Genomic DNA, 15,811 nt, shown 5'->3' with positions numbered 1-15,811 from the left:
TTCTGCTTCAGAAAATTTTCGGGACAGGAAGGCACATGGCTTAAGTTTTTCATCCTCCCCCCTCTGCAAAAGTACGCCTCCAATCGCGGTGTCGCTGGCATCGACCTGTACCACGAAGGGGCGATTCTCATCGGGGTGTTGTAGGACGGGTTCAGAAACAAATTGCGTTTTAAGGTGGTTGAACGCCGTCTGGCACTCTGGTGTCCAAAGTAATTTGGCACCAAGCTTTTTGGCTTGGTCTCCCCTGTCTTTGGTTTTTAACAGTTCAGTTAGGGGGAGCGCGATTTGGGCAAAGTTTGCAATGAATTCTCTGTAGAAGTTGGCAAAACCCAAAAAGGATTGTAGTTCCTTGCGGGTAGAGGGTGTTTGCCAGTTTTGTACCGCTTGTACTTTGCCTGGGTCCATTTTTAGACCATCTTTGGATATGCAATAGCCTAGATAAGTGAGTTCTGTTTGGTGAAACTCACATTTGGATAATTTAATGGGTAATTTGTTACACATTAAAGTGGTTAGAACTTTTTTTACCAGCTCTACATGTTCTTCTTCCGTTTCTAAATAAATTAACACATCATCCAAGTACACGACTACTCCTTGGTATAAGAATTCATGTAGCACTTCATTGATCATGGACATGAAAACCGAAGGGGCCCCGGCCAGGCCGAACGGCATAACTAAATACTCAAACTGGCCGAGAGGCGTGTTAAAAGCGGTTTTTCATTCATCACCTGCTTTAATACGAACGTGGAAGTAAGCATCTTTGAGATCCAATTTTGTAAAGATCTTACCTTGTGCCACGACGTTGAGTAGATCTCTGATGAGTGGGATGGGGTAGGCGTTGCTGGAGGATACTGCGTTAAGTCCCCGAAAGTCTGTACAAAGTCTTAATCCCCCATCCTTCTTTTTGACGAAGAGTACTGGAGCCGCATGCGGGCTGTTCGCGGGTCTAATAAATCCTCTTTGAAGATTGGTGTCAATGAATTTACGAAGTTCTCCCCTCTCGTTAGGGCTCATGGGATATAGTCTGCCTTTAGGCAAGGAGGCCCCTGGTAATATCTCTACGGCACAGTCCGTCCTTCTATGGGGAGGTAAGGTATTGGCCTCTTCTTCAGTGAAAGCTTGAGTGTACGCTTGGTATTGTTTGGGTATTTGATTGATTTCTTCTTGGGTGAGAAGAGTGTGTTCAGTGAGGGTAGGATTGGCACCCCAATTTTGATTCCAACGGTGCTTTTTGCAAGCATCATGGGTGAATGTGATACTCCCAGCTGCCCAGTCTATGTAGGGGTTGTGATCCCACAACCATCTGCTTCCCAGAATCAATGGATATTTGGCAGTGGCACTAATTACAAACGATCTCACTTCCCAATGTTGCCCCATGCCCACTATGACTGGAGCGGTTTCAGTGGTGACCGGATTCATGTTAGTGCCATCCATTTGTTCAAAAATAACTGGAGTTTCCAGTTCCTTAATGGGAAGTACTAGTCCATTCACTAGGGCCGGTGCAATAATGTCTCTAGAGGAGCCCGAGTCTATAAGAGCTTGAACACGGATGTGCATTTTTCTTTCTGGATTCACCAACGTTACTGGAATGAAGAGTATGGACCCTTGAGGTCTGTTCAAAGTAGGAACTGACTGAGGTTTGATCTGCCGTTTGGGTCGTTTTACGACAGATCCATTTCGTTTCCCGAGGTAGGACTCTCTGGATTCTCCTCTCCGGTTAGAGCTGTTGAATCATAATCCATGACTTCTTCTAGCTCTAACCCTCTTTCGGGAGGATTTCTACGTGCAGCTCCTCTGCCTCTTGCTGTTCTAGGAGCTGGTGTCGGGCGTGGTGGCGCCGGGTAGGCTGCAGGGGCTGGACGTCTTAGTTGGAGCGGAGTTCTCTGCACAGGCCGGTACGGACATTGCGCTGCAAAGTGACCACTTTGGCCACACTGCAGGCACAAACCTTGTTGCCATCTAGCATCTCTCGCTCCTCGGGTAGCATATCCAGCACCTTTGCCTCCTCTAACGAGAACTGAGGAGCGCCTTTGTCCCGCATGTTGTTGTTCCACTAAACGGACCTCTAGCATGCGGTTTTCTACTTCACAAGTCAATTGAATCCACCCCAATAAGGTAGGAGGATTGTCTTGCATGAGGGCTCTATCCAACAACTTAGGATTCATGCCTTGCTTGAACAGAATTATTTTGGTGGATTCTTCGCATCTAGGACATTTGGCGGCAAGCTGTCGGAATTTTGTAGCATAGTCTCTAGCCGACATGCTTCCTTGCCTAATAGACTGTAATTCAGTCCGGGCTCTAGTTTCTTCTAGAGGGTCTTCATATTGGGCTCAGAGTGCGTCCACTAGCCCTTGAAGAGTATTCAACTCGGGGGCACCGATATCGTACAGTCCTACATACCAATCTGCAGCTTTACCTTGGAGTCTCGACCAAAGGTGTTCGATTTGACTGGCCTCACTTCCGAAAAGATGTCCCCATCGATTGAAAAACTGCACTGCTTGTACGAGGAAAAATCCCAGTTTGGAAGGGTCTCCATCAAAGGTAGCTTCTAACTTTACCCAGCCCATGGGTAGTTCCTGCCTGGGAGCTGGTGCTGGCATCGGATAAAAGTCGAGCGGGGCGAGTTGCAATGGAGGTTGTTGTGGCGCGGGCGGTGGTAGCAACGGAGGTTGCTGAGGCCGCGGCTGAGGTTGTCGTGGAAGAGGTCCCCCCGGGATCGGCTGGGGAGGAGGCCTCCTAGGTACAGGCAACCTGGGTGCGGGCTGTACTGGTGCTGGCTGTACTGGTGCTGGTTGAACCGGCGGTGTACCTCGAGGCGCCGGCAGTCTGGGCGCTGGTAGCAGCGGAGCTGGAGTCGATCCTGGGGGTGCCGGTTGTAACGGAGTTGGGTGCGGAGATGTAGGCTGAAGAGGCACAGGGGTTCCTCCGGGAACTGGTTGACTCGGTGTCGGAGTCTCTCTCGGCCCCGGCGTTAGAAGTGGCCGGGGGGTGGTGCCTCTTCCAATAACGCTCGTCACCTGGGTAAGCCGCGGAGTAACCCCTCTCGGTAGAGACGGTGGCTCGCTCCCTTGGGTCGTTACTGGGGGAGCAACCGGGGAAGCGGGCCCCGTAGGATGTTCCGGTATTTCTCCATCTCCATCGTTTCCCCTGTCATCTGGTTCCTTGGGATAAGGTTTGACCGGCTCTTCTGGACAGGGTCCTTCTGGACAAGGTCCTTCCCCGGTATCAGGCTCCGGATCTCCAGGTTCATCTGGTTGCTGGGGCCACGGTTGGATTGGGCCCCCAGGCTGTGGAATATAGCTTTGTAATGTAGACAAACTTTGGCTGATGTCGGGCAGACCAACTGGCGGTTCTCGCCCACCGTCCCCCACCACGAGTACGGACAGCAGGTGGACAGCGTGGGCTAGACTTTCTTCCATGCTTGCCAGTCTGGTCTCCAAAACTTGTACTCTATCTGGGTTTCCTTCCCCGAGCTCAGCATACTCAGTAGCCTGCGAGATCGGCACATATTCGGCATGTGGTTCTGTCGCAGCTGTCCGGGGCCAAGGCTTTATTTCTCCCATGCCTTGTTCTTCTTGGGATCTTCCAGCTAAGATCCCTTTCGTTAAACCAGTGACCGCTGAAATACCAGCGTCAATCGCAACAGTTCTACTTTGCAGTTGCATCCAATGGTGCTCACTTACATCCTGTTGCTCCGACCACGGGGTAACTTCGAAGTAATCCCAGCTTAGGACACCGCGGCGGGACGTCTCCCACTCCGTTTGCTCGGTTGTCCTGTTCCAGTAGAGCCACGGTTGGCTGCTGTCGTGCTCAGGAATCGCCTCTAAACTCCGTCGGCCGTTCATCAGTGGTTGCGAGAACATCGTACTAGCTCTTCATTCTCTCGCCTCTCTTGGTCTCGCACCCCACTGCGTCGGAGTGGGTACGGAAAACAGTGGTTCGGCGGCTGCTCTAGGCGGGGTATCCGCACTGCTGGGGGCGAGAGTGTAGAGCATGGTAACCGAGGAGCCGTTACCTTTTGGTACGGGTTTTTGGAGTTCCAATCCTTGAGAGCCAGGGGAGGCATATGGGTCAAACAAAGGGTCCCTGACTGGGACAGCTTTGGAATCCATCTGATCCGGCCTAGGCATTGGAAAATTGTGATTCGTAACAAAATGTCAGAACTGTGGCTAGATAATGTCCTTAATCCAGACTACCTTCTGCAATCAGACAAAAGCCCGTTGTTTTCAAAAGTTTACTGAAGAAAGAATTCATTATAGTCCACGGGCCCAGATACAATATCCAGGCTGGTACACGTGTATTGTTACGAATGACAGGCAAAGCATGAGTTACAAAGTATCAGAACCCAGCAGGCCCAACCTCCCCCCATAGTTCTCAAAACAATCCCTTTGCAGCTGAGAAAGCGAAAGTTTCCCAAGGCTGAATAGCGATAGCCAGAACAATCCTCTTCCGTGAGATAGCTGCTGGGAACATCTTGGCACCTGGGAACAAAGCACTTAGAATACCGAAAGAATTAATATGGAGTCTCTTCGGTTACATACATACACTTCAACCCTGACAGGAAGCGTAGTCCAAGAAGCCGAATGCAAGGGTCAGAGCCAAAGAGCAGTCAGAGCAGAACTGAGTTGCAGTAAAACCGGGCGGGTCTGTGCACAGGTGCTTCTGCAACGAGGGAAAGGGCGTCCTGGCTTAAGAGCTCTCACCTGCAGGGCAGTGCTGCACCCTGTTAAAACTCAAGGTCGTTACGTCGTTGTTTGAGTACCTGAAGCCTTACACTTCGCCTCCTTTCCTGTGCAGCAAGACGCTGTCTCCCTCTGCGCTGCCTATCAGGTTCAGGGGAGCTGGGTGGAGATTCTGCCCTGGACTCAGGAGCTGGTGCAGGTAAGGGAACAGCCTCTGTCCCTGAGTCTGCCCTGGATTCCTCAACCAGCTCTGGCAAGGGTTCCTGCTGCTCCATTCCCTGCTGGTCTTCCAAGCAGCTGCCTCTGGAGGGGCTTGGAATATTCCCACTCCTGTCGTCCTCCCCGAGGTCTTCATCCTCTGAGGACTCAGAGGCCACAACAACGGCAGATGAAGTGGAAGGAGGTGGACTCCAAGGACGTCTCGGAACCGACGGGGCTGGTTCCGACAAACTGCGCACTGGCACCGCCTTCCCGGATCTCGCCTCTGACCGACTCGGGGATGGTTGGGAGTGTGGAGTCTTGGAGCCCGACGCCTCCGGAGCAGGGCGAGAGGAGGACCCAGATGGAAGATGCCTTCGGCGGGGGATCTGATACAGCCATAGCATGCTGCCAGAGGGAGGCATTCAGGCGATCCGCTCGGTCCACTCTGGCCTTGGAGGTAAACGCGTGTACACGTGTGTGAATGCTTGCATGCTTGGGTATTGTGCATCTCTCCAAGGCAGTATAAGCAAACAGAATGACCGTCTGACCTTGTCATTTTGCGATCGCAGGTCTCACATCGCTTAAACAAGGCTGTTTCCGACATCGCGTTCGAAGAGAAGAGCTGTAAACCTCAACCATCGGCAGCGAAAGAGAAACTGAGGGTATGTGAGGGGCGCTCTGCCTCTTAGAAGCCGTTTCAGCGGGAAAGCGGCCATGCATGCGCGCTGAGAGGCAAGAGCGCCCCCTAGAGGTTTAGAGCTATAAAAATCTCCGGTATCAGCAGGCCTGCGCGTGCGCAGTCCCATGTGGGACTGCACAGGAAGACCGTAGATGAACCCTAGGTTCAGTAGCCCTTGCCACTCAAATCTCCAAGAGGTCAGGTACAACCAGGTCCAGTAATATACTGCAATAGAATGTCTGGGAGACTCAGAAGTATCCAGAGCAGCTGATTCGAGAGCAAGGTCAGGGACAAGAACCAGGACCTCCATGGTCAGTGTGGAGCCAAGAATATCACTTCTGCCCTGGAAGAAAGGCATATCTTTTTACCTAGATGGTCTGTCTGGCCATCTAGGTAGAGGGGTTTCTATCTGTTCCACTTGTGGACAGTTGTAACAAAAAAAAAGAAGTAGGTGGCCATGCCATTGTGAGGCAAAGAGGTTGGGCAAATGGCCTCATCACTTGATCAAACAGAACCTGTGATAGGGAAGACTCCACTTGGTCCAGTCAAGTCTGACACTGGAGGCAATCATGTATTCTGCTCTAATGGGTGCTAGGTGCATTTCTGACCACTGTATCAACAAGACCACTTTCCCCCCCTAGTTTCCAGGACTGCATGCCTCTTTGGTTATTGACAAGGGCCTTGCCTATAGTGTTGTCCACTCAGATTCAAAATGTGAAGGAGCTTTGACATTCTCAGGAAGTATTTTAACACCATGAAGATATCTCTGAGCTCCAAGAAGTTTATGTTCATGAACTGTTCTGACGCCAACAAGATTCTCTGGATCTGTCCCAAAGAACAGTAGACTCTCAGCCCCAACAAACTCGTATCTGTGGTAAAGAAAACACACTAAAAAGGCAAATGCAATTTACTCTGCTCTGGTTAGACCTCACTTGGAGTACTGTGTTCAGTCTGGGGCACTGTAGTTTAAGAAGGATGTTGACAAGTTGGAATGCGTCTATAGGAGGGCAGCAAAGATGACAAGGGGACTGGAGACCAAGTTCTATGTGGAAAGGTTGAAGGAATTGGGTCTGTTTAACCCAGAGAGGAGATGACTGAGAGTGATATGATACCCATTTAAAAGGCTGTTGTCTGGGATGCTGTTGTCTGGGATGCCCGGACTCCAGGGCAGCACCCCCAAACCCTGACAGTGGCAGGGTGATGGAGGACCCCTCCCGCCAACAATGAGCAAGATAGGCAATGAGGCTGCCCCGGCTGATGCTTCCAACCCCGCACTGGTTCAAGAATAGATCAGGGGAAGCCCTTTTCCCCCATGGGGAACTTGACTGGGGAGGAATAAGAAGGCCCAGCAATTACAGTGGCAGCCAACTCAGCTGCAGAGTGTCTGGGACCAGCAGAGGCAGCCATCTCACACTCTCCAATGCAGGTGGGGGCCAGAGGCTCCAAACCAGAGGCAACGCAGCTGGAAATCCTCCCAGCCACACAAGCAGCACAAGCCTTGCCTCCTCTGCTGGACTGAGAATGTTCCAGTCGGAGGACCAGATGGGAAGCAAGTGAGCAGCAGTGGGTTCGGAGAGTGTCAGGCGGGACACCAAACCTAGCACCTGGTAACGGAGGGGGGGAGGCAGGAGGAGGGTAGGAGCAGGCTGGAGGGGCAGAGCCTTAGCCAATCGGCTGAACTCAGCCACACTGTCCAGAGGGGGAGGGGGAGGGGCAGAAAAGGAAGTGGGGGTTGGCTGGACAAGGAAGGTGGGTGGAGGACAGGGCCATAAAAGGAGGCTGCGGAGGAAGAAACTGAGCGTGACTGGGAGACAGCTGAGAGTTACAACTCAAAGGCAAGAGGAGGAATTAAGCGGAGCAACCCTCTCCCTCGCCCATTCTGAGGCCTGAGGACGTTCTCCTGGGATCCCGGGTGGCAAAGGGACAGCCAGACGGCGCCGACATCATGAGGGCTCACAGCTGTTACATACAGGATGGAGTGGAGTTGTTCTCTCTCACCCCAGAGGTTCAGACAAGAACCAACGGGTTAAAATTAAATCAAAAGTGTTTTTGGTTAAATATTAGGAAGAACTTACTGACAGGGCAGTTCTCCAGTGGAACAGGCTTCCTTGGGAGATGGTGGGTTCTTCTTTAGTTTTTAGTAAGAGGCTAGATAGCTATCTGACAGCAATGCTGATTCCATGATTCAGTATGAATTTAAGCTGATGGTGAAAGGGAAGGCAAGAAGGGATATGCCAGTGTTGGTCTCTTGTGGCCCTTTCTTACACTCCCAGGGTAATGTTGATTGCCACTTTGGGGTCAGGAAGAACTTTTCCTCCAGGCCAGACTGGCAAGGGTTCCTGGAGTGCATATTATCTTCCTCTGGGCATACAGCAGAGGTCAGTGCAGAAGTGGGGGGAGAGCTGTGAGTTTCCTGCATTGTGCAAGGGATAGACTAGATGACCCTTGGGACTCCTTCTGGCTCTATGATTTGATGTTTCCAAAGGCACACAACAGAAAGAAACTAGACCAGGAACCTCCACTAAGAAAAATCCCAAAGGCACTCAGAGCTCCTCCAAAGTCCTGAGCTTGCAGAGAAGGCAAGAAAAGAACTGAAGGGGGTATTCCCTCTCCTCAGGAGCAGAGTATGAGCCAATATCCTGCTTCCAGCGATTGTGGGGGAAGGAGTACCCAAGCATCAGGATATCCTCCTCTCCTCAAATAAGAAAGTCATATTACTTTAAATTATTGGTAGGCCTCTTAAAAAGTCTCACAAGACTTCAGGCCTAAGGGGCCACATTCCCAGCTCTGTTAAAGACCTGGACGATAAACAGGTTAAATTACAGATAATAGACAAGATAAACCATACCAGTATGGGAAGGGTACCTGCTTCACTTATGTGTACCTCCAATCAGACATAAAATTTGTTTCTAACTGCTAATCGATGGGATCCAGGCATGTCTGAAATACTGATCCACGGTACCCTCTTTGAACACCAAAGGGCTGACCTTGCCAACTGTGGATGAGTGAGCAAGACTAGAGGTTCCATACGGGTCTCTACCCTGCAAAAGTAATTGGCATCAACCACCATTGCTTCTTCTCTCACTTAACTGTGCATTAACAGAATTCTTATATAAGAGCCCTCTTTTCTCCTTATTTTATTACAACCTCTACCAACTGACCTTATGGAACACAATAGAAGCTCCTGTTTTCATCCTCTAAATGACTAAACCAGATGGAAGAGCTACAAAGCGGAGAGGCCCCAGAACACACCCAAGTGGTTCTTCCCCACACTATTTCCTCGCCAGCCACTCTTCTGTCTGGCTTCTTTAACATTCTACCCCCCAAATGCTGAGGAAGAACAAATGCTGTATTAAGACAGAAACATCAGGTTTTTCACTCTTCCCCTTTGTGAGTGTTAGTTGGAAAAGGGGGGAAAGTGCTTTCCTTGCTGGGAAGTCCCTTAGACCAGGAGTTCCCTGGAAAGCACTCTGGTAATTGGCTGTCACCACTCAGGTACCTCTTGAGAACCTCTAGACTGACCCACTGAGAGGGTGCCTTTCCAGTTCAGCACCAGCACAATAACAAAGTAACAGGGCGGAAACCCAGTGAAATAGCTTATCGCAAACTATGGCAAGTAGTCTGGCATGAAGGGAAGAGATTCAGAGAAATATCCCAGTACTGTACTAAGGAAGCCAAAATGTCTTTATAGAAAGGAAGTTTATTATAGAGAAAAGGGGAAATGGTGGGTAGATTCAAAAGAGGTAGGAAAGAGGACAAAATATCAAAAACATGGAAGAACACACTATCACACAGCACAGTCTCTCAAATAAACAAAACAATAAAGTTGATCTAATGCAGCTAAGTACCCTTTACTTAGGGTGTAGCAGGTTTCTCAGAGCAGGTAAAGAGTTCCTCGCAGTACCAGATAGTGGAGTCCCTAACCCATGGCCCACTGTTCTTTGGGTCTCCAGATGTTCCAAAGTTGGGGCTAGAGAACAGTTCAGAGCTCCCAGGTATTTGTAGGCAAGGAAGTCTGACCAATCCCAAGCACAGCTCCATCTCTGACATCAGAGAATATTTCAGGATGGTCTCACCATTTTAATGGCTCTGCTCTTCCATGACAAAAAGGGAATCTGGCCCAAACTTGTTGCCCTTTGTCAAAAAAAGGGTTAAATTGGCCAAGTAGTCCCAATGTAGAATGGAGGATAAAGCATTAGACTCATGTAAGCCCCAAGGGTCCAACAGCCCAGATGCTCTAGATGGCACTCTTGAGCTATACTGAATCTCAGGGTTCTGTCAGTGAGGGGAAATATCACTCCTGAGATTAAAACCCAGCTTTTTCCTTAATATTCTGATTTTCTACATGCGTGCTGTATTTTGTACACGAAGGAGCATTCAAATTGCAATCTCCCGCCTACATCCTGCAGCAACACAGTTCCAGAAAGAGTTGTTTCAGGACTAAGTGGGACTTCAGGCTAATCTGCCCCAAGTCACACACAAAACATATGGAGGCACTGAGCTCAGGGTTTCATGTTCCCCAGCTAGCATCTTATCGGTTACCAGAAAATCATGGTTGTCATTAAGACTCTGTTATCCTTACAAGGGGCAGAGCTTCTGATGTATGTGAAATTTTTGTTGCAATCCTAAACAAAGTTACACTCTTCCAAGTCCACTGAACTCAATGGGCTTAGAAGGGTATAACACATAGAATTGCAGTTAATCTTTCACATAAAATTGGTTTCACATTGACTTTGTGACTTTTGAACAGCACATCTCCTACTGTGCTTGTTATTCTTTTGAGTACCCATCACCATGTAAGGAAATAGTTTTGTGTAAATTACTTCTGCACTTTGGTTTGGAGAGTCATGAAACGTCACATCTGATGTTTTTAAGTAAGGAGAATTCAAAATTATTTCTACACTCCTAGGAGTTCATGGTAGATGTAGAGGCAATTCAGGGCTAAAAATAAACAGGAAAGCAGAGAGGAAAAAATGTTTCAAGGGCTCTTTTTCCAACACGCACAGTCTGCTCACCTCTATTGTAGGATCGTATTCATCAACAAAATGGTTCTGGATAAGCTGAATAGTCAGAGCACTTTTCCCAACACCACCAGCTCCAACCACCACTAGCTTGTACTCCGTCATCTTCTGGCCAACCCCAGTTCAACACAGCCACCTGAAGGAAGAGAGAAACAAGCAAACATCAATATTAGATGAACATTTTATTCTTCCATTTACTGCTGTTGCTCCTTGCCACTATGACAGCATCAAGAACAATGATACAAGAGCACTTGAGACAAAGCAGGAATAATTCTAGCAAAGGCACCTGGTAGACAGAGAATGTCACTGATATTCAAGTTCTTCTTCCAATATACAACAGGACTTAAGTCAGTTATACATTATTTACATTTTGTATACCTGAACAGCTCATGTTCCATCTATCCCTCCCCCAAGAAACACTCAGAAGCCCCAACAGGAACTGCAGCCCTCTTGATACTTTGTACAAGTATATAAGTCAGTGTCCAGGGGTACCAGGCTCGGACCACTTGGACTTAGCTTTAGACCCCCCAAATTTACCTCCAGTGGGGGAGTCGGCAATGGAGCACCTGCCGTGCAAGCCAGGCAGGAGAGACCCTGATGCCACTGTGACTCAAAGAGGGCCACTAGAGCTGTCAGGAACCCCAGGCGAGCCAGAGGACACAGTGACAACTTCCCCCACTCATGAGAATGCCCTGGCCAAAGAGCAAAGCCCCAGCTGTCAAACCCTGACCAAAGTCACCAACTGCCCAGCACCTCTGCCCTGCACTTGCAACAGCCACCCAAGCCAGGACATGCCCCCAAGCAACCTGCTGCCAGTGATGGACAAGAAATGACCAGCAGCTGTGAAACCCGTAGTGCGGCTGAGCCAGCATAGCACCTGGAGAGGCCCAGCCAGCCCCCCTCTGTGGAGACGAGCAGATTGGACAGAGGAGCAACAGACAGAGGACGAGAACGAGGCAGGGAGACCAGGGTTGGCCCAACAGTCCTCAGTCAGACTGGAGGGGGAGAACACGGGGCAGAGCAGGCGAGAGAGGCAGGGATCCCACCCAGCTGATGCCATAAAGTCCAGTTCCCAAGAACACGGCAGGGTGGGTTGAGTAGGAGAAGAGCAGAGAAAGGAGGATGGAACGAGTGAGCGGGCAGAGGAGCAGGGAGCAGAGTATCAAGGGTAGGAGAGGGTGTGGGTGTGGAATACCCCACTATTCCTCTCTATGGGAAGGGCGATCTGACGTTGGCTAAAGCCAAGAGTCAGCCTCAGAAGGTGCATCCCCCCCCATCCCGCCCCAGGCTCCATCACCCCGGCAGCAAAGTCTGACAGTCAGGCAAAGTAAAACATACAGAAAGCAGAGGATATTAAGATTATTCAAACCCAGTTAATTTGTATCGTAGTTTAAATGTACTGGCAGTATGGTGTAGTGGACAAAATTCTCTGTCTCATTTAACTACAGCATGCCATAGCAAGCCACAGCTCAACAGCAGAGCACATGTTTTGCATGCTAAAAATTCCAAGATCAATCCCTGACACTTTCAGTCATTACGTGGTGAAGTTCTGATTCAGCAGACATCATAAACCCAGGAGGAATGATTTGAATGGCCTGCTGAATATGAATTCCCTGTTGACATAGCTTGTAATTTTAAAATCCAATGGGCTTTTGGAATCAGGAGGCCCAATGTGACTGCTCCCAGGCATCTGCTTCCCTGAGCTGGGACCTCTTTGGCCCCATGGTATATAGTTGATTTGAGAAATATTAAGTGCAAAGGATAACTATTAGAGTAACAGCGGAGGAAGACTTAGGCCAAGTCCTACTGAACACTGGTTTAAACTCCACTCCATGGCAGTGAAGAGACAATACTTCTGTGCCACTATTGTGGTTGTGAAGAGCTGTTCAACTATGAGTTTAGTGTTGCAAGAGGTGTTTTACATGCTGGAGCCCAGAAGCAAACAACAGAACCCTCTGTGGCTCACTGTAACCAGTGCAATAAGCACTCTGCATCCTACCAGACGTAAAACTTCATTTTAACAAGAGCCCAGGTAGCACACAGAAACACCCTGGAATACTCTCCCCTGCTCATCAAAATCTAAGAAGTGCTAAAGCAATGTTTGGATTCAGTGAAGGGACAGGTGACAGTTTTAATGCTCTGAAACAACCCAAACAAGATGGAACTGCTCTCGGTGGGCACAAAGACTGACTCAGGAGGTTCAACTAGTTCTGGATGGGATTGCCTTCCCTGTGAAATATCAGATATGCAGCTTAAAGAGTACTTTTAGACCTCCCATTGTCACTGCGTAAGCAAAAATCTGAATTTGTTTGCTTGTTTGTTTGTAGTCCGCCTTTCCCACTGAAACTCAAGGTGGATCACACAGTGTGAAATTAGTACAATCAGTATCAAGGACATTTCCATACAGTGTCAAGGACATTTCTATAAACAATGTCATAGGATAAATAAATACAAGTTTACAAAGACATAGCATTAGTAAGGTTCCAATACAGAGTTGAAGAATTGCTGAAACAGAACATAATCAATTTTAGGACTCTCAATAGACAACATGAAGTACAGGTAGTATTTAGGAGTACAAATTTAAAGCAACAGATAATATGCAAGGCAACATAGTGAAGTCCATGGTTCCTAACTCAGTAATGAAGCATCTGAGACCCCCCCTCCCTACAATACCGCCCTCCTATCTGAGTAAAAAAGCCTTTTTGAATAATCCAGTTTTGCATCGTTTGCAAAAAGCCAGGAGAATGGTGGCTCTCCTGACCACCACAGGGGCCACCACAGAGAAAGCCCATGTACGGGCTGCTGCTGATTTTGTCCATGTGCAACTGACACCTGCAAGAAACCCTGTTCAGATGAGCAAAACTGCCATGGAGAGACATAGGGAGGGAGGCGGTCCCATAGGTATGCCGTAAGTTTGTCTAGAGTATCTTTTATCAACTGTCGTACCCATTCCTGGGAAACCACACTTGCCACAATTCAACATGACTTTCTAATTTCCAAACTAAACTACTATATCATACCCTGCATGGAGTTCCCTTGAATACTACCTGGAAATTTACAATTGGTACAAGATGGGACCTTAACAGAGTTTACCACTGAGAAGATATTAAACAGTGCTCTGCCATCTACACTGGTTTCCAATAAGTTTCCAGGCCCAATACAAGGTGCTGTTTTGACCTTTAAAGCCCTAAATTGCTTAAGTATCTGAGAACCTAATGGATATGCTTCACTTGTGTTACTTTAACAGGGTCTTTCCTCCATGTAAGTGGTGTTCCTTAGGGAATTTGCCTTAAATCAAAGTTCAGTAAATTTTACCCATGGAATGGCCTTTTCCACTGCCACTCACCCCCTCCACAAACCTATGGAATGCAGAGGAGGCTAACCACATCACAGAGGGCCTTCTGGACTGAAGGTCTACCTGTTCCAAAAGACCTTCAGTGCAGAATGAAGGGGTGCTAGCGTTGATTATATTAATACTAGCACTGCTGAGGGACAGTGGCTTCTCTCAACATATTATGAATTGTTTTGAAGATGTTTAGGTTTTTATCTGTTTATCATGTTTTTAACTTCTAAACGGTATCATTTTTAAATGTTATTGGCCTTATGGACAAGTAATGGTCAAAATGCAGTCAAGACATTTACTAAATAAACAAGTTAATCAAATGATCCTCAGTAGACTCAGGAGAAACACAGCTAATCAGGGTGGACAGTAGGAGGCCAGATGGACCAATAGCAGTAGAAGAGAGATTTATATGTTTCTCTGTTCTTATGGAGGAGATCCATGCAAAGGTCACTGCACATTGAACACTGAACTGGCAATTAGTCATACTGAAACACAAGTACTGCTCTTTCACACTTCAGCAAAAAAAAAAAAAAGATTAATTATCAATTACTTCTTGCACACATTTGTGCAGACAATGTGTTATGCAGGTAGGTACTCCTGTAGCAATTTCCAGGATTGTGGTGGCTGGAAAAGTGCTGCTGTTACCACGAAAAATGTTTCCAGCTTGATGACATTCACATATCACACTACCCAGGCAGATATGTGCCTGAGAATGATCCATAGTACTCATGCATAGAGCAAAAGGAATCTTGTGATCCAGCCCTTCTTCAACATTACTTTCGAATTTCCCTATCATATTTAGTACTTTTGAGAGGCACTGTTTTTATCCTGACTTGAGTGCTACTAATTATTCTTATATAAACTGGCAAAGCAGGAAGGTATCAAGAATGTGCTATTAAAGACACAAAACAGGGTAACCAAAGGGAAATTAATTAGTGGCATTAAGATCAGGCAGAAGAACTTGACACCACCAGGAAACAGGACCAGCCAGGTGCCTTTTGCTCCATTTTAATGTTTTTCATTCTATTGATACCCTACCATATTGTACTAGCTAGTATGCCCTCAGGACAGCTTACATAATTTCTTAACAGAAATAATAACAGAGAACAATCTTGCTTCAGAACATTGCTTTTTGTATAAGGGCTGCTATTTTCTGGACCTCATTAAATCAAACACCACCTTTCTCTAGAAAGTTCAAAGTTCCCAAGAGAACACAGTCTCATTTCCCATTGACTCTCTGTAATACAAGATACTATAGTACTGGCTAGCTGAAGTCTTCCCTGGGACAGGAACATTTCTCCTTCCCCATCCACAGCATCAAGTTCCAAATGAATCCAGGAATTCTTACATAACAGATAGCAAGACTTCCAAAATATTATGGAGGGTATGCGCTCTACGTCAATGTCAAGGGAAAGATATGTTTAATTCCTTATTAAGGAGAAGCAGGCAGCCATGAAAAATATTCTGGTCAAGGTCAGTGTCATTCTCCATTGCTAGAAAGGGATCGGCCTGCTGCCCAGAGTTGTTCAACTATCATAATCAAATTTCCTGAATTTGAACAACCCTCCCTCATTTATACCTTCTCAATGGAAAAGTTCTTGGTTCAGCAACACCAACACACAAGATGAGGAATTACAAAATTCTGTTTAAAATAGTAACCCACCTGCTGTCATTTTTGGCTTCACACTGATAGAAGTCAAAGGGTCATATGTGGATGATGTGCAACCAGCTACCAAGCATCGCTGATCAAATGCCTCATTCTTATCTCACTGGCTGGAATTGTTCATGTACTGTTCATGAAAGGACTGGTCATGCTTTCTTGTTGGCCACTTCTCTTGTCTTCATTGACACGCATGGAACCTGGCCAAGCAGCATTTGCATCAAGATC

The 15,811-nt window shown here is 47.6% G+C and overlaps 1 protein-coding gene across 3 annotated transcripts in view; it reads right to left on the bottom strand.

Annotated features, from left to right (window-relative positions):
* The window catches only part of HRAS (HRas proto-oncogene, GTPase), a 120,960-nt gene that overhangs the window by 43,602 nt on the left and 61,547 nt on the right, over positions 1-15,811 (bottom strand). For all 3 annotated transcript variants that reach the window (XM_054971492.1, XM_054971491.1, XM_054971493.1), the window contains one exon: positions 10,575-10,716. In XM_054971492.1, the coding sequence (XP_054827467.1) occupies positions 10,575-10,685 (111 nt within the window). In that variant the 5' untranslated portion in view covers positions 10,686-10,716. The remainder of the gene's footprint in view (positions 1-10,574; positions 10,717-15,811) is intronic.

This window comes from Eublepharis macularius, chromosome 2, assembly GCF_028583425.1.
Source record: "Eublepharis macularius isolate TG4126 chromosome 2, MPM_Emac_v1.0, whole genome shotgun sequence".
NCBI classification, from domain to species: domain Eukaryota; kingdom Metazoa; phylum Chordata; class Lepidosauria; order Squamata; family Eublepharidae; genus Eublepharis; species Eublepharis macularius.
The sequence above is the reverse complement of the archived record's forward strand: the minus strand, read 5'-3'. Positions and strand labels throughout refer to the sequence as shown.